This window comes from Athene noctua, chromosome 1 (genome assembly GCF_965140245.1).
Source record: "Athene noctua chromosome 1, bAthNoc1.hap1.1, whole genome shotgun sequence".
Taxonomy (NCBI): Eukaryota; Metazoa; Chordata; class Aves; order Strigiformes; family Strigidae; genus Athene; species Athene noctua.
The window spans coordinates 54,080,085-54,104,255 of NC_134037.1; the positions used below are offsets into that span (position 1 = coordinate 54,080,085).

Consider the following 24,171-nt stretch of genomic DNA (forward strand, 5'->3'; position numbering starts at 1 on the left):
ATGAAATACTCTGAATGGAAGATGTAGTGCACCTCAGCAAAACCCACTCTATACTCTAGCACTCCTTTTCTGTAAAAATGGCTTGAAACAGAAAAAAGTTCAATATATTCAGTGTTATTACTGTGGTCTTCCTTCCACTGTGAGGATCTGGGCCCATTATTTCCCTGTCTTTAAAGCAATCACAATTATTCATGTGGAACAAGCGTTATAAATAACCAGGGAGAAAAGACCAGAGGAAATGCTAACTATATTGGCTCAGGGACACTCAAACTGAGGAATGAGTAAGAAATCCCCAGGCAGTACTGAAGATGACAATATTCCTAGAAAACCTAGTGCCTTAATCATCCTGCCTACCAACTACATAGAGGGACACTGAGGCGTCTGAGCTGTGCCAGATTTTCACAGGTACAGAGGGGGGTGTGTGTGTGAGTTTATTTAATCAAACCTCTTTTGAACACAGACACAGTCTGTGTAATTCTACAGTGCCCTTTCTGCTAACTAAATGCTGATTAGGAACACCCAAACCCAGATTTTTTCTTCCACCTCTCTATACCGTCTTTTCTACTCTTCCTTCATATTTTTTCTCCTGCTTGCACCTCTATTTGAGTTTTAGTCTAAGGTATAATTTTAATTTGTTTTGTGAAGTAGTTGGTAAGTGAATATAAGGTCTGGTGTTTTGCAATAAGCATGAAATATACTCTAGTCCTAATACAGCTGTGATTATCTCTGAGAATAACAGTAATGTACTTCACTAATATATATATATATATATCTCTTAGCAACAGAGAGATGTTTAAACATATCTCTTTAAAATAGAGAGGAAGCAATTTTGAGCCCTATTTCTTCTCTAAACATATATCAGTATTCTTCTAGGGTGAAAGTGTTACGTATATGAGCTGGGAGCAGATAGCCTTAATTTTATAGCCTGGCAATTGAATGTGGATGCAACATTTATGATTACAATTGTGTTAAAACATATCTTGAGTGCTGATCAGGCTCCCATCTCAGCGGGTACGTGAAAAACCTTTTAAACTGGCCATTTTGTAACATATTTTGAAGTGTCTAATTGGGACTAATTCAATTTTATGAGAGTATACACATAAATTAGATATAGTACAAATACTCCCAAAGTCAATCTGAATTAGTTTAGTGTTGGTTATTTCACTTAATTAGAAATCAAAATGTGAATCAGAAATACAGTGTGTCTATCTCAGGTCAAACAGGTTGTGTAGGGGGGTAGGTGGGAGCTCAGATCCTGAGGGGAGGCTTTTTGTTGTTGGTGACAAACCTCTGACCACATTCTGCAGACTTTGGCCCTACACCCTTTCTTTCCTGGGAAGAAGACTTTTTAATTCAGAGCTGAAGTAAAGTAGAAAGTTTAGAAATAGAAAACAGAAAGTTTTCCCAACTATCTTTCAGGACGTTCCAACTCTTGTTTGGTGAACCTAGAGGTTCAGAATAGATGTTAGGAAACGTTTCTTTACTTGAGAAGGTGGTCTAACACTGGAATGAGGAGAGGTGGTTGATGACCCATGTCTGTCAGTGCTTAAGAGGCATTAGAACAATGCCCTTAATAACATGCTTCAACTTCTGGTCAGCCCTGAATTGCTCAGGCTGTTGGACTAGATGATCGCTATAGACCCCTTCCAACTGGAACTATTCTATACTAACCCCTTACACTAGCATGTGAGTATGACAAACCACAAACCCTCAGAGCTCTGGCAGGGGGCTATAAACAAACCTGTTCATCAAGGGTTGCTGCCTCTCTCAGGAGATCATTCATTTCATCTGTAGCATCATCAGCCTCGATAGTCCAAAGCATGGCATGGTCTTTCTTTTTGGACATTGCTGCCTGTATATGTAGGAAAAAAGTCAGTGCTTCTCAAAACAAATTTTCTGTAGTGAGAGCAGAGTTTGAAATTCACAGGAACGGAGTGGAAATTCATAGATTAAAATTGCATTAAAAAATAAAATGTCATCAATTTCTGTACCTGAAGATGGGTGGTAGTGAGGTTCAGGTCATTCAAGCGCTTTTGAGCTGCAACACCTGTAGAAATACTCAGTAAAGTCGATTTGCTTTCATCGATAGCCAGAACTGCTAATCGGATGTCATCTGTCAAATCCCAAATGCATTTATCACAGCCTTAGAAGAAAACAAAAGAGTGTCATTTTTCTTTAGTGTTTTTGTCAGTTAACAGCAAATATCTTAAATTCACATTATAGTGCTCTTGCCCCGTGGTGTTCCCTCTCTTTGTCATTGATGGATCCTGATGGCTACCCATTTTTATTTCACTTTCATCTGCCCACTTTCAAGGTCCCACAGTACAGTCACAATGCTTCCAGCCAAGCAGCACCAGATGGGACTGCTCCGAGAGGCTGCCACAGAGGCTCTGTGGTCAGTAGGGAGACAGAGAGGAGGCATTTCCTGGCTATTCCCTAGAGGATTTGAATGTTTGTGGCCTGAAGAACAACAGATGATGGTCAAAAAAACAACTTCATTTTGTCAGAACCCAAAACTCTGTATTTAAAATTTAGTGGTATGAGAAATAAAGATGTCCAGCAGATGGGCTTTTGGCTGCCTGTTTGATTAGAGATGCAACTTCTAAAGACAGTTATAACATGTTTGGAATATGCTTGCACAGAACTATATCCTTGTCCCTGCTGAATACTTGCAATACCACCTTGTTTTTAGTAACACTGATGCCACCACTAAATGCAAGAGACTTAGGTGAACGTGAAACACAGATTCCTACAGAAACTTTTGCTTGGTATTTTATATCTGTATTCTTGATGGCAGAAGCTCCCAGCTGTTTTCCTTCTGGTTGCACTTCCAGGCACACGATCCCTCTTCTTGGGAGTCAGTTTAGGAATCTACGTGCGCTACACAGTCTGCATTATACCACAGGTGTAATTATACTAACATTAAAAAAAATCAGTGATTACCAATAGTTACAACATAGTGCTTGTGGAAGCTACCCAGGCTTCTTCTCATTAGAATATGGAAAATGATAGTGGAAGAGCAACTAACTGATGGATATATGTCAAACTGTCAAGAGCAACAATTTATATTAGATGTACAACTAGAAAACCAGAAATTGTATGCACAGATAAAGTTGTAATGGCATTTTTTGGGCCAGAATATTATTTTGCAGGCACTGTGTTTCAAAGTCTATAGAAGTGGCTTTGGTGATACTTCCCTACTGCTCTGCAGTATTTACCTAAACATTCAGTCTGTATCACGGAGTTGGACATATGCATGTACTCAGTCAAGCAAATGAGAACATGTTTAAATACTCAGTCAGCAGCGCATTGTGCATATTCACGTGTTTAAGTGCCCCCTGGGACCAAAGTCAAAGTCTGAGCCCACTGGAGAACTGAGCTCTTAAGTTAGTATTTGTAAGCATCTAAATACAAGAGTAAAATTAATTTTTTATATTCTCATGATAATCTTCTTACTGATGGTTGGGCAGTCTGTGCCAGTAGAAACTTCAGGACTGTCTGCGAGGCATTCTCCAGTATGGCTGTCACACATTCTCCTGCCACAGTTACATTCTGGGGGAAAAAAAGAGTTTTTGAAAGAAGAATCTTCAATATGTAAAACTCACCTTCCCCCTCTCAAAACTAATGAAATGATTGTACATAGGATTGTGCATGGCTAGTCAAACCAAAATCAAGGACTTCTTGACTGATTTTCCCTTCTGTACGTAGAAAAAGGTGTTTTTTGCACTGTGGTTGATTTGGATCAGGTAGAATAGAAGGTGGGAAACAGAACCAGAAAGCTGCTGCTGAAATGGCTTGTTCAAAGCTTTCTAGCTGGTCACAGGCAGAGGCACCAAGGCCAGAGTTGCCCAGATGGGCTATTATGCATCACTGTCTAGAGAGGGCGACATTTAGGAGATGGGCTAAGAAAAGCGGTACAGATAGAGCCAGTTATTAGTTACAAATCTCTCCAGTCTTCTGGAATTTATCAGTGCTGTGTCAGTCTGCCACTGAATAAGCTTTCCAGCTATCAGGAATTGGTAGTGAACTCCAATTCCATCATCAAGCTTAAGCATAGCAAAAAGTAAATATCTTCTACCACTTACAATGAATAATAAATGAAGTTTTAAATTTTTAAAAATGTAAACTACCTTTTTATTGCCAGATCACGTGGCAAAATTTTTTAATCTAAAGTGTCTCTCTCAAGTTTTAATTGGCCTTTTAAAATATATTAAAGATTAAAATATTATTGGAACATTTTGATAGAATAATAAAAAGTCAAGCAGAACATAAGAACTGCAGTGACTTATCTGGAATTCGTTTTGCTCTTGTAATTCATGGTTTCAGCAGAACCTCATATAACAAAATTGTTTACTGCCATTTTATTGCAGTCCATTCATTGTTCTATATGCATTACCCTTATATTTACATTCCACATTCAAGGAATTATCAGGGAGAATGTGTAATACAGCTTCAAAGTCAACATGATGCACTGACATTGGAATAATTCTGTGTAAGTGAACTAGTGTTAGTAGAACTACTCAGTTTTTGTACTAATGTAAGAACAGAATATGGTTACAAATTTTGTGGGGCAATTGATATTTTGACCTCACCATAATCTGTATAAACTGGGTGCCTCCCAGTTTTTGAATCTACATTTTAAAAAAATTTGTTATTTCTTTTGTTAAGAAGTGAAAGAAAATTCTCAGTTGAAAGCAGGATCTAGGCTATCCCTGGGTGGCAAGATTATTTACAAGATTAAAATTTGGATGAGACTGATGATCAAGAAAATAAAATTGTGTCATCTTATTTAAATGGAGAACTCTAAATTTTCTACATAAATGCTTACAGTAAATTAACTTCAAAAGTGGTCCTGCCAATTTTTCATCTACTAGTTTAGGAGGTACCACATTTTTAGCAGGGAATGAAGACTTTCAATTCTACTGTGGCTTACTGGTGGAGAAAGCTTCTAAATTTACTTTTGTTTCTGATGGACATTTGTGGAAAGCTTTGAAGTGTGGCTAAAGAACATGTGGTTAAAAAGTGTATTGAAAAAAAGTTGGAAACTACTGCTACACAGATTTTGTCTTTTGCTCAAAAGAAAAAAAAGATGATCTTAGCTGGGTAGAGCTGTTTGCTCATTTAGTTCTCTTTCATTTTTTAGTTCTATATACCCATTGAGGTGCTCTGGAAACCATGTATGCACACTCTCATTTTGTACACTAGTTTCTTTTCTGTACTTTTGTATTTTAAAGAAAGTATTTATCTTATTTCAGAATCAATATTTTTCTAAATAAGAGTTTCTAATTGCTCCAAAATGCCAAAGAAAGTATTAAGCTTGCCTTGTAAACAACCCAAATAATTTGGTTGTCATGGATGTATTGAGTGGTGCATGCAGTCTACACAGTACTGTCAAGTACAACATGTTGTGGTGTTCAGCAGAAATGAAGATGAAGAGAGAAGTGTGTAACTGTCTGAAACATAATACTTCAAAATCAGAATTTGCTAGAGTCAACTACAAGATTAAATTTACTCCTAAATAGAGAAAAGCCGTACTTCTCACAACACATTCAAGTGCCCAAGCACTTTTTATTTTTAGCAAAGATCAAACATTACAAGAAAATCCTAACGAGAATTACCAAGCTGATTTATAGTATGTGTGAAAAACCTGTATAGAGAAGTCCTGTGCACCATGAAATCCCATTTAAGCTGTACCTCAGCAATGTAAATAATACTGAGGTATTCCGCCTCTAATTCCTGCAACTCTGTAAGGGTGTAAAGCAAAACTATACCGAGGTGATGAAAGTTTGACTTAACTTCAGTTTAGAAATTCTGTGTTCAGAGAAACCTTTCAAAATTATGTCTTGCATAATCTTCTTAGACACTTGGAATGTCCTGTAATCCTCAAACTTCTGGCAAAGCTACTCTTAGCTGTTTGAAGCTCTACTTTTGCACAGGGCCAGAGCACGATTACTGTGGTTTGCTGAGCTGAAGTGCTGGGTGCGTTTCTCCTGCCTCATGGCATTCAGGACCCACAAATGAGATCCTGTCATTCCTTATGGGAGAACTGCAGTTAAATCATCTCTGGTGAACTGAATTAGGCAGTGAAGTGCATAAAAAAGGTTTGCTTTTGCAACCTCAAAATCACAGAGATGTTGAATTTCAGGCATGTCTTGGGTGCCTAAATCCAGGCAGGAGGTGTGTTTTGGGACATGCTGTTCCCTACAGCCGTTATCTTTTTGACTGGTTTGGATACCTGGGATTGGACTTCAGGATTATGGTGTGTGAGCACCACTTCTCCCTGTTCAGCCTAAATGGAATTTAAGCATGTGACTTAGAGATGTGAATTACATCCTGGACTCAACTTCTAGGGCACTTGAGAACAGAGCATCCTCACAACCTCCTGGTCCCAAACCACACATTATCTCTTTATAGTAACCTAGTAAAAAGAAAAGTCCAAGTGAACAGTGAGTTGCAAGAAGAATGAACGTTTGATCAAGACATTGCTAAGGCCCTGAAGCCTGTTGCTCTGTACCTTGAGATCTGAGCACTTCAGAGGTCTAGGTTGAGTGCATGCTTTGGCTGTATCTTACCTTCAAGTCAGGCTGTGAACTAGGAGTGATCCATTTCCCCCATTTGTGTTCTGGTCCTTGAGGAAAGGACCCTGGCAAAGAAATTAAGAGGGACCTCCAAGGTTCTTGCTCTGTGCACTTGCATTTTGCCTTTAGCACTGGCTATTACTCAGTGCTTTGAAAGAGGATGTAACTTTGTCTCCCAGAGCCAAAGTAAGGACAAAGGGCATGAGACCAAAGTCTCATCTGGATCGAGGTCCATGTAAATTAGGAGAATAATTATATTAAAGGACATAAACCTCTGTGACCTCTCTGTGTTTTGGTAAGATCCTCTGGGTAGCACTTTACCAGACCCTGGAAGTACAGTCATCTTTGGTGTGGAAATACAGTAACCAGCAAGATTACACAGACATTTGGTAAATGCAGAATACATTACCAGTGTGAAAACTAGCAGAAACTGATCAGGGACTGGGTCAGGACAGGAAGGATGATCCCGTTCTCATAAAAAATACTTTCAAGTCTTTAAGCACCATCAGCCTGAGCGGCCATTTTAGGCAGCATGTGGTGTGAACAAACACAGATGTGAAGTCTCTGCCCAAAGAAGGCTTAGAGACCATTATTTAAAACAAGATGCAGGACACAACTGTGCCTACATTCATTCTGCTCAGGTGTTTGAGATGTTGGAGTCTGGGGTCTGAGACTTCCTGATGGGCAATGGGAAGAGTGCTAGTGCCTGGAATGATTCAACTGAACAGGCATCTCAATTATCCCACCAGCTAGGTGGCCAGGAGCACCCCCTGCCTCCCAGGACCACAGGTGTCTGATGACTGATTCGGGCATCTCTGTGCTGCATCTTGCTCGGCTCTGCTATACTAACCTGTACAGTTTTTAGCGAATACGGCATCCCCATAGTAACCCGGAGCACATCGTTCACACTTGAACCCGGTAGTGTTGCGCAGGCAGTTGCGGCATTGGCCAGTCACTTCATCACAGTCTTCAAAAATCAGGTTTGGGTCTGAGTTGCCACTGCAGTCACATTTCTTACAAGTGCTTCCAATTAGCAAAGGGTTCCCATAGTAACCGGGGGCACACCTGAAAGGAAGAGCAAGTCCAGTGATGATGAGCAATGACATTCCCATCTGCTGTACCATTTTTATTCTGACCTTATTTATGTCACCAGGAATTGATGATGGTCTGCAGCTACTAATGGACAAAAGGCAAATTAGGAGCTGTATTCCTGCAGAGCCTGTTTTGTGCTCTAATCTCAATCTGTACAGTTAGATATTTTTCCCTTCTTGAACACTTCTGGTATTTCAATCACACCAGTCTGCATTATTATTTTTTGGTGTGTCTTTAGCAGTAAAATGATTTGTTCCCCATTGTTTTAAAATCTATAACAGAATGACCTTGGCAGAGAGGCAGCTCTAGTGTTTATTTTGGTCTCTTTCAGGTTTGGATCTCATCAACTATATTGTGTTATATAGGAAACTGGGGTAAGAGACTGAATTTCATGATGCTGAAACTCAGAGGAAGTTCAGACCTTATTTCCATTATAATGCATATAATGAAGTACTGACCATAAAAGGTTTATATAAATACTTCTATGGTGAGGCACTCAGATGGTTTCTGGCTTTTGCAAACCAGAACAGGCACTGAATCAGCGTCTATTTTTCAGATTTGTTTGATGTTAGACTGCTGGCTGGGGGCAAAAGGCTGAGAGCAGCCACCAGCCTAGGAGGGGAGGATTCTTCTAGGTTTGCAGAGGGAGAGAGGGAGGTGGGTAACAGCACCACAGGGAAGGCCTGAAATGGGTCCAAACTGCTTTTCATGTCTTGTTGTGTTGGGAAGCACTTCAGTTGAAAACTTGCTACATCTTAAAGTGGAAAAGATGTTGAAACCATAGTGGTTTTTGAAAGTCTAGACAAACCAGTGATACTTAACATTCCTTGGTGACCAGTGGCTCTAAACTAAGACAACAGGTAATAGATTTGGTGTCATCATTTGGAAAGAAGGGACTTTCTGTTGGTAGCAGGGATTGTGCTTAATCCTACAAGTTACAAAAGGAACTTCTGCAAAGCAACCAGTGAGATGAACAGAGCTTAGCACTAGAGTGGGCATGGAGCAGCTCGCAGGAGCAAATCCTTGAGCAAGGGCTTTACTGGAGGAGCTAGTGGTTGGACCAGGGTGGAGCAGTGGTTGATGGACTGGAGGGATCAGCTGGCAGGACAGGGGCAACCCATGCCATTGACCGTGTCATGGTGGGGTGGCAGGAGGGTCCATGACCCAGCAGCCTGGGGTGCGGAGATCAGGGACTCATACTCCTAAACCAGGAACAAAGAATTACTGCAGGGAGCATCATAAATGTCTGGTGTAGCAACTACTGACTGGAGAAATCTGAGGACTGAATAGTTGTGCAGTGATGTATGTAAGGAGTAGTTATAGTATATTTCATCCCGTTTTATCACCTTGTTGTCCTTGACATTTTTTTCCATCCATAAAGTCCTGTTTTAAGATGTTGTTTGTTCTGCTGTTTGTGGGCAGGGAGGGTGAGATCTCTGGCAGTTTAGTTTAATTTTCCCAGGTTCTGGCTGGGGACCTGGGTTGAGGTCTATTGTATCCTAAAATCTGAACATAGTCAAATCCAGGTTCTGCTATGTCTGAATGATGAGAATATGGGAGATCTGATACAAGCTTCCAGTTTTGATTTGTTCCTACATTTGCTGATTTGTTATGTTTTAAATAAAGAAAGTAATTTCCTCAATGCTTCTTTGTTCATGTTCCAATCCTGAACCCCCACAGTAAAAACACATAAAATTGTAAGCATCTTTATATAAACCAGTTGGCTGCCTCAAATACTGCTTTTGCCAATAACAAAGACTCTGTTTCTGGCACTAACAGAATCTTTGGTGCAGATCTTATCATTAGGGTGACCCAGATATAAAGAATAAAAGTGTGACCTGGAGTTCTGTGCACCCCTCAAAGACCTGTAAATGTGACAATGATTGCAGTGTGATTTAACTGACTTCTGTGGAGTCACTCCCCATTACCATGACAGTTAGAGCTGGCAGTGGTGGGTAATGCTATTATTCAGTCATGCCAAAAGTCTTGCTATAATTTTCTACTGTTTCAGCTAATGTGAGATTGTAGTGTTTTCCCAAATTTCAACATTTCAGTACGTTTATGAGGTTTGAACAAGAAAAAAAACCCCTCTGTGTTTTTTTTTTTTTTTTAAATAATTTGTAGAACCATTTGATTTTTTCTAAACTCTCAAAATCTTGCAGAGTTGCTTTTTAATTTTCTGTAGTTAGGTATTTTCCAAATGATTGTCTGTCTAACATGGCCACCAAGTCACAGAAGCCACTGAGGAGTTCTGGAGTCAGACCAGTGTTTTGCTTACTGTTATCCAGCTCTGGCCTTCAGCCAGCATTTACCAAAGACTGCATGCTATTCCCATCAGGCCCACAATTTCTGCCCTCTGATCAGGGCAAGGTGATTTTTTTTTCTTCTTTTCTGAAATATAGCCTTCAGTTTACTTGCCAGAAACGTAGTGGGCTGTTCCTCACATTCTCACATATATATTTTGTAAGTGCTGCTTTTTATGACCATCTGACTCATTTTTATTAGCCATATCTCCTCATCTGGAGTAGCTGCCTAAAACAAATAGAAACTTTTAGAGCTAAAGATAAATGTGTCACCTTCACTCTCCCCTTTCCTTTGTCACACAATGCGTCTCATAGGGCTGAACTGCACTTGGCCTCTTTTGAATAGTTGGTAGCATGTGAGAAGAGCAGAGGCTGATGGATGGAAACATACTGCTCCATCTCTGTACTTTATGGCCTGAAAAAGTAGATGCCAGTGGTAAATGTCTTTTCCTCTGTTGTATCAATAAGTGGCTTTTTGTTGCTAACAAAGAATATTTCCTCTCCTATAATAAAGCTGCTAAGGTATCTTTGTTTCATTTTACAGCCATCTTTGCTTCCTGTAATTACTAATCAGTAAGAAATTAACTTCCTCTTCCCTGGCAATGCTAAAAGAACCTTTTAGTCATCTATTCACTTTGGACACTAAAGTATCATTTGTTCAGCTGTATTTTAACATTCAGACATTAACAAAATCTGGATTTCATCCACTACCACCTTAATGCCTTATTGCTGCTGAAGTCTAGGAGCAAAATGATTCATTCCTAAATTTCCAATTGGGAAGCTAGGTTTCTCAGTTCCTAGCAAAGGCCTCCATGATTTCACAACACCGTTTGCTGGCAAACATGAACTGGATAGGTTTGTGCCAAGGCCCTGGAGCAGCACAAGCCAGCCCCTTCCACGAATGCCGGAGGAAATGAAGCAGATTGCCTCCCGGTGTGGGGCTCTGGGGATCCCCTGCGCCGCCCGTGGAGGGATGTCCTGCAGCTCACTGCTCCACGGCACCAGTCACCAACTGCTCAGGAGAGCAGTGAGCAGGACACAGCCTTCCTCTCCCTGGGGACACGAGCTGCTGTTTGGGCTGCAGGAAAGGACAGGGGCAGTGCCCCTTCTTGCTCAGGATCCCCCAGTCCCCCTGCCAGCATGTTGACAGCATGAGAGCTGCCAGTGGGAGCAGGGAGTGGTGGCAGTGCCTAGCAGCAGCATATGTGAGGCAGAGACTTGCTCTTTATCAAGTGGAAAGGAACAAACAATGCATTTTTCATTAGTCTTTGAAACGTTTTTCGTCGTTTCTGACACAAATGGGAGTAGGACCAGGAGCCTACCAGAAGGAAAGTCCTGTTTGCCAGTGCTTGCTGCTTACCCCAGCAGTTAGTCAAGAACTTAACATGGTGACCAGGACATGGTGATTTCTTTCTGTAGCTTTTTCTAACTCATTTACACAACTTTGCCTTCCTTGAGACAGATGCATTGTGTCAGGCTGGGTAGTGGCTATTAGAAAACAAAGCTGATGCTATTTTCTTCTGTTACTCTGCATCTGCTACTCATTTCATAGGATTTGAATTGCTTGTAGTCTAGGTTGACATTTTAATAACCATTAAGAAACCTCAATGACCTTTTAATTGTCTGCATTATCCTCTGTGTATAAATCTGACATTTTAGAAGAACAGAAGAATACAGCCATAAGGCTGGAAACAAGGGTGGGTTTTTTTATTTTGTGCCATCTGTCTAAAGGACTTTCAATATTGCTGTCACCATGTTAGTGATGCAGAGGTAATATGCTGATGTTTTTGCATCATCTGTAATGGCAAAAGCCTTCACTCTTTTTTTCATCTTACCTTTTTCATATTGATTTCTCTTTGCATCTCAAGCATCCCCTTTCTCTCTTCTCTGATAGTTACATTAAGTATCATTTGAATTAAAGATTTGCCCATTAATGACAGTGGACTGAAGTCTTAAATACTTCAGGGGCATTAACGAAAAACAAAATGAAGTGTTCCAGGAAGCCAGTGTCTGAACCATCCTATAACCCTCAGTCTTTGTGTTAGAACTGTTTTAATTTATTGGCTACTCAAGGAGAACTTCTGAATTGTAATCAGGCCTCTGAAATTCACTGAAACATCAACCATGTGTGTTCATAATGAGTAAGATGGCCCTTTACAAGATAGGAGAATAAGTTATAGTTCTGCTGTATAGCTCCATTTATTTGTGTACTTTGTTATTTAGAGGATGTTTACCAGAAATTGTTTATGGGCATAAGGGAAAGTTGAAAAGTAACACTGGTCTTGGTTGTTTGCTTGACTTTCTTGAATTATGCCTGAGAAGTACATTTAAAATTTAACTAAAAAAGCTGCATCTGCCCATTAAGAATTTGACTAGATAATTGATTTTATCCTTTGCTTTTGAAAAATTTATTTGGTGGAAGCCTACTATATGTTTTAGAGTGGTGAACTGCAAGAGGCATCTATGTGATAGTTATTTTTCACCTCAGCTATTTTTTCTGATCTGTATTTTGTATTTTGATTAGTAAATTGTATTCCTTTTAGGAAGATCACCACATGAAGGTACACAAAGTGCAAGAACTTGATCAAAATGCATCAGATATAAATGTCTGTCTTACCCTGACATGTCTCCGCAGCAAGTTCCTCTGGTTTTTAGTAGGAACTGAATGAGATCCTTTAACATACATGATTTAACCTGATGAAAACACATGCACAAGATTTCTTCCCTGTATGGGAAGTATTGTTGTCCAGTAAGTCATGCTGCTAGTTTCTTACCTTTCACAGTTGGGTCCTGCATAGTTTTCCTTACAGACACAGCGCACGCCTCCACTTTTTCTGTAACAGGAGACTGCAAAGCTGGAATTTCATTAGAATGCATAGTTAGAATAGCAGGTAAGGGCAAACACTTGGGAGTATTTCTTCATTACATTATGGACATTTGCTGTCAGTGTGAGCTCTGGTTCTTGGTTACTCATTGCTGAATAGCTATTCTTAACCTCTGCATGTTTTTCACATTATACCCCTTCAGTCTTTTTAATTATTGTGGAAAGCACTAATTAGTATATAGTGCTATGGAGCTATATAAATACAGATATATAGAAGTTCTTGTCTTGCAGTGTAGATCAGACATACCTGCAGGTTTTGATATACACATTTTAGATAAGGGACTTAAGACAAATGTGTATGGCATGCAAATTGATTTCTGTCTCTTATTCTACAGTGAGTACTTCAGGAACAGAGATTCTGGAATGGGTGCAACATTTCCCTATGCAAATCCTACAGTTTTCCTCAAATCCGATCTGGAAGTACTGAGGGGTGAAACCTGACCTCAGTGATGCCATCCCCGTTTACAGTAACTGAGGCTGCTCTACCATCTCTCTGAGTAGCTGGAAAGAGTCTGGGGCCTCTTCTGAGACCAACATGCCAAGTAGTGATACTGACTGCAGTGATGACTTGGGCTGTATATTTGCTGCCATGATTCTAAATCATGGATTCCTTTGCTTTCTTCTGTTTTCAGGATTTAGCAAATGTTTAACTAAATATGTGTCCCAAGGAACAGCAGCAGCCAGATGTGGAAAATTAAAATTGTATACACTTCAAACATAGTGATGGACATGGCTTAAATACATGTTCAGGAAAAAGACATACAGTCCTAAAGATATTTCCAGTTAGTTTGCAGTATGGTGAGTAAATTCCTGCCAGCACTGGAATGTGTCCAGAGAAGAGAGTGGCAGCAGTTGTCATCTTCAGGCTCATGGTTGCTAAAATGTAGGTCCTGAGTTGTACAGTGCTGGGCAGCTGTGGCCAGGCTGCATCCATTTCACACAGGACAAAAGACTCTGAGCGATGATAAAGAGCATGATCCACGCACCGCTTGTTCCAGGAATGAGCAGCATTGAAAGGTGACAAGAATTCCTCCCTAATTTTAGTTCCCACCAACATTTCTCAGATGATTGGATAACCAAGGTCAAATAATCTGTGCCTGGATCTCTGCTGTCTCAAAACATTTCACATAACCAGAGAGAACATAAAATGAGATTCTTCTCACAGAATTCACAAATTTACATTAACTTCTGTAAAGCTTTTATGAGAACATATTGAGAAAATCACATGGTTTGGCAGCCTTCCTCTTCTTTTACAGAGGATAATTCCTGCATGTAGTTGAAAAAAACCACATTGTGGACTTGTTATGAAATAAGACTGAAGCTTCCCTGAAGTTTTACATTTTTGTGATCTTTTAAGAAAAAAAGTTCATATAATTCCCTCAGGTTTGAAAAGAAGTAACATCTGCTGGACTGTGAAGCAATCTCCATCCTCCTTTTTTATTCCCAAGAGATGTCATTACACTTCATGTGTGATGTCCAAAAGTTATTCCAAAAGTTTCCAGGATAGCAGATATGAAGATAGTCTGGTCAGAAAATCTAGAGGCACACACATGAATCCCAAGAAAAAATATGTATCTGATGAGTCTGTTAGTTTACAGATTTAGTCACTTTGTCTAACTATTACGAATTCACTGGCTATTTCCAAAGTAAAACAAAGTACAAAACAACATCCTTTGGATGTTCTTTATTTTAGGCTTTTAACGCTTCTCTGCTCTTTGGTATAGTTACCGGTTTGCCTTAATATAAATGGAGTAGGATTAATGGAGAAAAAATGAAAAAAATAAGAAAGACTGTTCTTTGAATTTAATTATGCAAGGCTGAATGTTGCTTAATCATTATTATTTGCCTGTTTCAGCCCCAGCTGAAGGCCACTGCTGTGGTCAGGCCTCTCTCACGCAAAAAGCTGAGCAGGCAATTTCTGCATGTTATTTAAGTAGGTGTATGAGGCAAACTGGCATCAGATATTCCTTCAACTATCGCCTTCAGGACTTTTCTGAGGGAAAACCCTGAAAAACTGAAGTGGATTTTTACTGAGGTAGTTTTAAAGGAGTGACACATCACAGAACATAGAATATCCTGAGATGGAAGAGACCCATGAAGATCATCAAGTCCAATTCCTATATTGCTGCTAATGTTGAAGCATCTGCATTCAGTCTGCTTGCAACTTTTGTTCTCCCTTCTCAATCCCATGCTGCTGTCCTTTTGGGTTTGAGGCTTCCTTATCTCTAGTGGTCTTGAATAGGAGAGGCATTATGTCCCTAGCAGAAGGGCTAAGGAGCATGTTGAAGTGGGGAGTGCTCCTTGGCTTCTGCGCCCATCTCCCATTGCACTGGCAGAGATAGCCTGTCACTCAGGTGCCTGCTGGTCCCACCACCCTGAGCTCTCAGGGCTGACGGGCTGGCCAGATCCCTGCTTTAGGGGGGCACTGCTGCAGAGCCTCGTGGGCCGCAAGGCTGGGCAGGGGGCTGGATGAATGCAGACCCAGACATGTTCTGTCAAATCACACTGTAGAGAGGACAGACTAGACCTTGCTTGACTGACCATGCTTAGTAAAGACCAGATCTTGTGTGGGAGTGCCTTTTGTGCTGCCCAGGTTGCGGTTGAGAGAACAGCTCCTTACACTGAAGTGAGTGCTCTGTGCCCAACAGGTTAAAAAAATATCACTTTCTTTTGCTAAGGAAAAAGCACTGCTTCTGACTGTTGTATTTCTACTATTTCTGGCATTACAGCCGCTACTAAAACTGGAGAAAGTGGTCTGCTTCATCTGTGAGCTTGCTCACTCACAGAATCACAGAATCATCTAGGTTGGAAAAGACCTTGAAGATCATCCAGTCCAACCATTGACCTAACACTGACAGTTCCCAACTACACCAGATCCCTCAGCACTATGACAACCCAACTCTTAAACCCCTCCAGGGATGGGGACTCCACCACTGCCCTGGGCAGCTCATTCCAACGCCTAACAACCCCTTCTGGAAAGAAATGCTTCCTAATATCCAGTCTAAACCTTCCCTGGTGCAACTTGAGGCCATTCCCTCTTGTCCTATTGCTTGTGACTTGGTTAAAGAGACTCATCCCCAGCTCTCTGCAGCCTCCTTTCAAGTAGCTGTAGAGGGTGATGAGGTCTCCCCTCAGCCTCCTCTTCTCCAGACTAAACAATCCCAGTTCCCTCAGCTGCTCCTCGTATGACATGTGCTCCAGGACTCCTAACCTTTTTTATGTGGGAGCAAAGCCAAGTTCTTCCCCTGCCTATGGAGTATTTTATTTCTAATTCAGGCAAAGCTGCAGTTTTTCAACAATAGCTGTTCTCCACCCCACAGCCCTCCTCAGATTATCTGCAGCTCACTGCAAAGCCAAGAGGTGATCTGTGGGAGTTTGGATGGAGTAATTTTGCTCCATTGCCATTTTGAGCCAATGAGTAGCTGAGCAAAATGCAGCTCATCCCACCTTAAGGCTGCATGAGTAATCCTATAGCAACAGCAAACAAATACAATGAGGAAAGTCCCCTTTGTTGAGAAGCCCTGCTGAAAGCAGAATGGGAAATGACACAAGGGGAGTATGCAGCTCACTAAAAAATAGTTTTGACCCGTTGGCAAGTATTTACTAGCACCTCTTCTGTGCACTATAGTGGGATTTGCGTAGATGCCCCTCTCCCAGAGCACAGACCTCAAGCAAGAGGAAGTTGATAATTTCTTTCAGCTGCTTACTGACGTGACACTAACAGTTTCTAGTAGCTGGTCATGGATTGTAGTTATTTGTTTCCTCTGAAGGCACAAAGTGGATAACAGTTGAAGTTCTTTGGCTTGGTCTTGGTTTTCTGTCAGGCTTTGGAGTTTCTTACCCAAAGGTAGCGGGGCATCTGCTGAAGGGGCCCTGTACCTGCCACAGGGTCCTCCAGCCCTTTCCTTTTAACCAGTACTGTACTAAACAGATCCAGCTGCTGTTGACTCAGGAGACTGCCAGATTATGGTTTTTTGTGGTTGGTTTTACCCTCCAGAGGTCATGGATTGATCTTTCTGTTTGTCTGTCTGTCTCAGCCACGTACATCTCTGAAACCACCTTACTCAGGAATTGGTCTTCAAGGGATTCTTAAAAGTAACCAGACCGCTGAATAATCTCTTTTATAGAAAAGAGGGCAACTTGAATTTGCTAAAATATTTTTTTCCTCCCTCTTGGTAAGAATTGGTATGTGTACTTAAGGATATTTTACACCTTCTGAATGAAATGCTGTTTCCTGTGGTTATAAATGTGAGCACGTGGTAGTCCTCTTATTTTCCCCCAGATGGCAAGGGCAGCAGTCTTTGCCTCCTGCATCCAGGAAGGGATGCTGACCACACCTTGGAAAGGGACAAAGCCAGCCCAAATCAAAGAGAAGCAAAGACTCATTACATACTTGGCAAGTGCTGGCAGGGGGCAGGGGCAGGGCTGGCAGAACGCGGGCACTCCTCTGACAACGTCACCAATGAAGCCATCTGGACATTGCTCGCAGTGGTGTCCTGTTGTGTTTCTCTGGCAGTCCTTCAGTGGAAAGAGAGACAGTGGTGAAAGTTAAACAGAGGTGGTGCCTAATTCAGAAATAATTCATGTAGCTGGAGTCCCAGCCAAGCAGAATAGGGGCTGATGCCAGACCTCGACCCTTCAAGGCATTGACAGATGCAGCCAAACCAGCTAGCACTGCTGCAAATAAAAATGCTATAAATGATTACACTGGCCGTCCAGCAAGAGTTGGCATTGTGCTCTACAGGATAGAACAGACATATGTGCCTGCCAGGTGCTGGAGCAGAAGCAGCACTGCTTGTTGTCAGAGATGTCAAAGGTACTCAGGTGTAGCTAGCAGTCCTGTTTTGAATTGCATGTGCCAGCAGGAAAAAAAATCCCTTTTACTAACACAAAAAACCCCCAAAACAACAAAATCTGCTTGTAGATACTAGCAACATATTTCAGCCTGGATACAGGTTTCAGCAAGGCTGCTTCTTGATGACTGGAAAAAAGCATCGGGGCAATCTGCCTGCAAATGGTGGCTAATACACCAGTGGCTCTGATGTTTTTCTTCTGAGATGAAAAGTGTTACAGCATGAAGGGATGTGTTATTACTACACCTTGTTTTCAGCCTTAAAGGAGGTCCACTTAATGAAGGGAAGAAGTAGGAGTATTCTGTAAGTGGCCTTTCTATAAGATACAGAGCAGCTGTACAGAATGTCACTCACTTTACAAGCAAGCTTTATCTCCATGGTTTAATGTTTGTGAGGAAATAAGCTTCCTCACGCACAGGGAAACTGGTCACCAGCTGATATTGTTGGGACTCCATGGAAGTAAATCAAGCTGTTGCAATTCACACAGGATATTTTTTCCAAAATATTTCATGATGCTAGGTACAAAATTATGTCTCTCAGATAATATTTTCCATCACAAAAAAATATGTCAAGATTTACTGTGAACAGTTCTAAATTGATTTAAGTCAGCATTGTTACACCTTTTGTATGGCACTTAGGTGCCACAGGTTATGTGGCCTTTCCCCCTAGGCACATGGCAAGGTGGTGGGTGACCGGTGCAGAGTACATGAACAGTGCTCCTGCATGCTGCAGGATTCCTGCAGATTCCTGTCCACCTTTCCACTTTAGCAAAATACACAGAAGTTGTCATCAACCCCCCACAACCCTCCAAATTCTAGCTGTCTCCCTGAATTACTTTAAAAGAGTAGAAAAGGTGCAGAAGTGCTTTTCTTTCTTGCAACTGTGCAATGAGTTTTGCAATGTCCCTGAATCAGAACTCTCCAGTCACACCATTTTGTACTGATACAGTACAGATGCAAGTAGCTCTGCAAGGCTTGAGGCAGCAAGGAGTCAGCTCCATGGCAGAAATATGTGAAGAACTACTCTGTCAGTGCATATTTCCTGTGGTTTTGGGTTAAGGTGCTTGATTCTTTTCTCTTCTGACCTACAAACAGTGGATCATGGAAACTGCAGACTGATGGATACGATTTCCATCCCTGGTGAGATGACAGTGTCTATAATAAAGGAGAAGATCTCTGAGTATATGATTAAGCATCATCTAATTCAGGAACTTCTGCTTCAGTAACCTGCTGTGTAATGGTGCAAATAAGCAAGTGTATGAAGGGGAGACAGAGGACATAACATATCTGGACTTCCAAAAAAAACAACTGTCAGGGGTCTTGAAGAAAGTTTCTTTTACAAACTGAAAGCTGATAAAGACTAGGAAGGAAGGGTAGGATGTAACAGTCACTTTTCAGAATTGGGAAGAGTCACTATTGGGATCACCTAGGCCTTGGTGCTGACACCAGTTTGGTTCAGTATTCACCCGTGTGTTACAGAAACCAAAAATGTTAGTGTGGCTCAGCTGGGAGAGAAGGGCTGACAGGGTGTGTTTGGGTTATGTAAAATTACTAAATTGGTAAGCTGAATGCAGGACAATGGTTCACACAAATCCTTCAATACAAGAGCCAAGGGGCACTGACTTGTAAAGGTACTTCTCTATACAGAAGGTAGGAAACTTGTGCAACTTGCTGCCAGGAGGTAACAGTTTTTGCAGGGACAAAAAGGGGTTTCCTAGAGAAATTAATAGACAATATATTTATAAATAGATGTTAAAAAGACTCAGGAGGTATGTACATATTGCTAACATACCCTAATGCAGGAGTTGTGGATGCTGGTAGAATAAAAATCAGAGACTTCAGAAATGGGCCAGGCTAGGTGCCCTCCCCTAACAGCATCTCCTATTGCCACCACTGGAAACCCAATATTGGGCTGCAGAGACCTTCAGTCGGGCCTGGCAGGGGATCTCTTATGCTATGTTCAGAGTTGGCACAGGTGCTAGGAAATGACTGTGGTGCCCCAGTTTATTCTCCGGCACTCATTTAATCTCACCACAGAAGTCACTGTGCTGTCAAAAGATGGCGGTCCCTGGGATAACAGGAAAGCTGGGTGTCAGATTTCAGGAGTGCTCACAGCAGGAGGGTGCTCCCCAGCACAGGTCATGGGGCACCTCCGCCTCTCTGCAGTTGGAGCTTCTTCCGCAGTGCAAGGCTGCAGGTGGCTGAGCTCAGTTTACCAGTTTTTCATCTGAGCCAGTCCCTACAGATCTGAAACTCACTTTCTATTCCAAACATGGTGTGTTCTTAGAAGAAAAGAGTATGAGGAGAGAGGAATGCAACTAGGGAAGACATTTAATGAAAACAAATAGTCAAGTTTCATTTGCACAGGCATTGCTAAATGAGTTTTGTATCCGAGTACTGTAACTTTGATTTAGTGGCAGAATTTTTTCCTGGTAACACTGATCTTTTTTGGTTTGGTGTTTTTTTTTTTTTCTTTTTTTTTTTTCTTTTGTTTGGTTAGTTGTTTTTGTTTTAGGTTTTTTTGTTTCCCTAAATCTGTGTCCAGATAACCTGAATCTACATTGAAAAGTGTCATTTTAGTAAAGGACACTCACCCTTGTGAAAACACATCTGATGTTTTTTAGCCAATATTTCTTATCTGAATCCCATTAAAGCTCCCCAGTTAGGACTCAGTAGTTTAGCTTAGACCCTTTTTGATTCTAGAAGACTTTGTCTTGCTGCATGCTTTATAGTCATACAGAACCCATCGCAGAGCAATTATTCATTTCTACAGGCTGTGATTTGGCCAGGGAACTATACAGCAAGTAGAATAGGATAAGGAAAGGAAAAAAGTCAATCTCTTTTTCCATGAATCTTTAAATAGGTTAGACACCAATAGCTGTAGAGCTAAAGGTGGTTTTTCATAGTAATATTTGCTGTAAAGAAGAGAGTATTTAGTATACAGAAAACCAGAAGGTTATTTTAACTAAAAAGCTCTAAAATGAGAGAATACAGATAGCTTGACTAGGAGGAAGAGGAGGAGGAGGAAAGAAACTTGGTGGTTAGAGAAACTGAGAGCAAATGAAGGCAGAGTGGCAGGCAGCCGCTAGGGAGATGTCCAGATCTCACGCTCCTCTCTGGCGAGAGTGCACTAGCTGTGAGGCACATAGCATGAGCCAGAAAACACAGGAAGCCTAATAGTTTTAAAAATAGTTTGCGTTTGTCACTATCCAATGAAAAAGTGATGTTAATGAATCTCAAGAAAGAGATGAGAGTGTGGGCACTGAGTGCTCGAAGAGAAACCTATTTTGTATGTGAAGGTCTCAGGTTGGCTGCCTTCTGTTTTGGGCTGCATTCAGTTGTAGCCTTCATCACGCTCTTTGTTTGTGCTCTGAGCAAATTCATTTCACCAACAACACGTGGATATTATCAGAAGAAATCTGTTACTGGTTTCCAAAGCTCAGATACTACTCTGATGAACAGAGCAGGGCAGCAAATGTTGGTTCTTAAGTCTGCAGTGTTTTTCATCTTCTAAACTGAAGGAAAGTGCTAAAAGGCCCTTTTACCCCAAAGACCCTCTTAGCCGAGTGCTTGAGGCACTTTTGTAGTTTTTCTTTGATTAGTGATTATGTAAAAGTGGCTTTATCTTATTTAACAAGTCAAAACTCCTGTGGACATTTACAATCATATTTTTACAGTGATAAAAAAAAAGTCCTTATATTTTATGTTCCATTAGCTTGCATCTCCAACAAAGCTGCTGACTGGAATAAGCCTGGGAGACATTTCTGAATGCAGGGAGGACACCCTCACTGCAGCTCACGGGTGACTCTCAGCGCTAGGTGACACTGGTTTGGTAGTTTGAGAAAAGCATCTGCTTCTAAGTGGATCACTTCTGGCAGAGAAATAATGATGAAGAAAAAAATGGAATTCCATTTATTGTATTTTAAAGAACTGCTTTGCACAGGCTTCTCTTGGTCCTGGTATTCATACATGCTTTAGAATAAAAGGCATAATTTATGGTTGATGTTATCAATTGGGCTATGTATGGGATTGCTCATAGCCTTCCCTGTCTCAGTGGTTCATTCAGACGTACTCAAAAAATTCTTGAAACATGTTTACTGATATGGGTGTCTACTTTTTCAAATAAAGAAACTCAGTATATAGTTTTTGTTTTGGTTTCCTTTGAAAAACAAGGAAGACTGAAGTAAAAAACTCTAGAAAATATGCAGTGATATGTCTCTGTCTTTGTACAGAGCAGAGTGAGATATGGAGTGAGATACAGAAACAGATGCAACCACGCAGTTAGAAATATTGCAACTAGGCTTTATAATACTCTCATTTTTTGGTAAACCGTTTCAAACTGCAGTAAGTTAAAATTCTAAGCTCAATTCTTTCCGTATGCCCATGTTAATACAACCTTTATTTTCATAAAGCAGAAGTCAAGGCAGAGGTGTCCCTTCCTCATAGACATTTCAGCTTCAGGAGAAGTAATCCAATATAATAGCAGCCTGGCTTCTAAAAGCTTCTATATGAGACTATAGCCTATAATAATTCATCCCTCAGTACACCAGCAGCAGCTTGTCAGGTGACAGAGTGGCTGGAGTGTTTTTTCCTATGTTAGAAAATGCCTCAGCTGGTCCTACTACTCTATTCTCACTGAGTACCATCAATCTGGGTGAGCATTTCTACCTGGCCCTTACTGTAACTATCTATACCTTACACACATGAAAAGCACATTACAAAGTGCTATGGGAGGGAATGATTATCAGCACTGAGCTTCTGAACTGATTTTCTTGGAATGTAAAGCTGGAACCACTGTTCTGAGATCATAGAGCACTTCATGTGATGCAGTTCTGCTCAGTACGTACACTTGTGCACAAATAATAATGAAAAATTTGTTGATTCTCTTCAGGCAATGGTACTAGGACAACTTTCCCAGCACAAGACAAACATGTTTTCTGTAAATGAATGTAACTGAAAATCTGAGAGGTGGCAATCTGCCCCACCTTAATATAGGAACCTGAATTTAAGAGACAAGAGGTCTGTCTAAACGTCTTCAACAGCACAAGCTTCATTAAATGTGCCATTTAGGCAGTAATAGTGAAATTATTTCATTGGATGGCTAACACAGTACAATTTAGGCAGGCTGAACCTCCTCCATCAGAAACAGCAGCCTGATTTTCTGTGTACCCTATAAAGTAAAAGAAAGACAGAGTAGTGCAGAGGACCTGTGCTAGACACCTAATGCTATATGGTATGGGGACCCTCCAGGGCCAGCCAAAAGTTGATACTCAGCCCTACCTCTGGTAAAGTTATACAACAACAAAAAAAAAAGCCCCAAATCCTAGGTTCTCAAATATTATCTCTCAAATCTGGACGTGTCCTCAAGCCCTGGTTAGGGATTCTAAATATTACTTTGGAGCTGAAAACAGTCATTGTTACAATATAGCAGGAACTGTTGGGTTTTGGGGTTTGTTTTTTTATTTCTCCCTTATTTCTTGTTCTCCTGAGAGATAGTCTTATAACAACAATGCAGAATGATTGCACAAGGATAAATAAATTATATAGGTAAAGAGATACAGGTGGTTTACGTTGCTGTGCAGTGTGTCTGTATTTATTGCTAGGCCAGTGGATTGGCCTGAAGTATAACATCTGGATGTAGATTTTGACTTCCTCAAATCTGGGAGATACCCTCATACCTGAGGTTATAGAACTGCATAGTATCGTCCATGCCAGCACACCAGAACTCATTGCTGTACCAAAGTAATAATAGTAAAAAGAATACTTCAGCATAATGATATATGTTTTATGTTTTGATCTTTGAGGTTTATAATTTCAAGCCTTCTCTCTCCAGCCACTGTGAATGAGATGCACTGTTAGTTTTAGGAATTTCTTATGGAAGAAGATGAAGCACTGAAATGAAACACTAAATATTGCACAATTTTTACTAAAGTAAAGACATCTGTCAGCCTAAAATAATAAGAAATGGCAAAAAACTCATTTCCTGATCCAGTTTGGGTCAACATACCCCCTCTGTGTCAAAGTTTTGATTTGTAGAACTTGTCCTGTATTAATGAGTGAAGTGTGAGCTGATGTCTTTCCAAAACCACCTGGCCCTCTATTTTCTCAGTCCATCATTTGTCTGAGCTAACTGTGGCTGAGCAGGCGTGACAGCAATGGCAGCCCTTCCTCTCAGTCTTGGCCTGACTTCCTACATGCCTCTTACACAGCATGTGCGGGGAACGGAAACAAGGTGGTTGCATGTTGGAGTTCACTGTGCCAAGTTTTTGACAATAAACAAGTAGGACAACAAATACTAAGTTTAAACATAGCTAAGAGGGAGGAAAAGATCTGTATCTGAGAAAATGCGTATATTGACACTAATGCTTTTGGCTACTGCATACTAAAACACTCTGGGGAAGAGAAGGGCTGCATTTCAGCACCAGGCTGTTTTAGTTCTGGTTAGCTTTTCAAATATGTATT

At 40.9% G+C, this 24,171-nt stretch overlaps 1 protein-coding gene across 2 annotated transcripts in view; it reads right to left on the reverse strand.

The window, feature by feature from the left end:
* Positions 1 to 24,171, reverse strand: part of LAMA4 (laminin subunit alpha 4) — a 113,408-nt gene that overhangs the window by 60,479 nt on the left and 28,758 nt on the right. For both annotated transcript variants that reach the window (XM_074896177.1, XM_074896178.1), the window contains exons 3-8: positions 17,251 to 17,375; positions 12,748 to 12,828; positions 7,429 to 7,643; positions 3,457 to 3,552; positions 1,992 to 2,143; positions 1,742 to 1,852 (exon numbers count right to left, since the gene is read on the reverse strand). In XM_074896177.1, the coding sequence (XP_074752278.1) occupies positions 1,742 to 1,852; positions 1,992 to 2,143; positions 3,457 to 3,552; positions 7,429 to 7,643; positions 12,748 to 12,828; positions 17,251 to 17,375 (780 nt within the window). The remainder of the gene's footprint in view (positions 1 to 1,741; positions 1,853 to 1,991; positions 2,144 to 3,456; positions 3,553 to 7,428; positions 7,644 to 12,747; positions 12,829 to 17,250; positions 17,376 to 24,171) is intronic.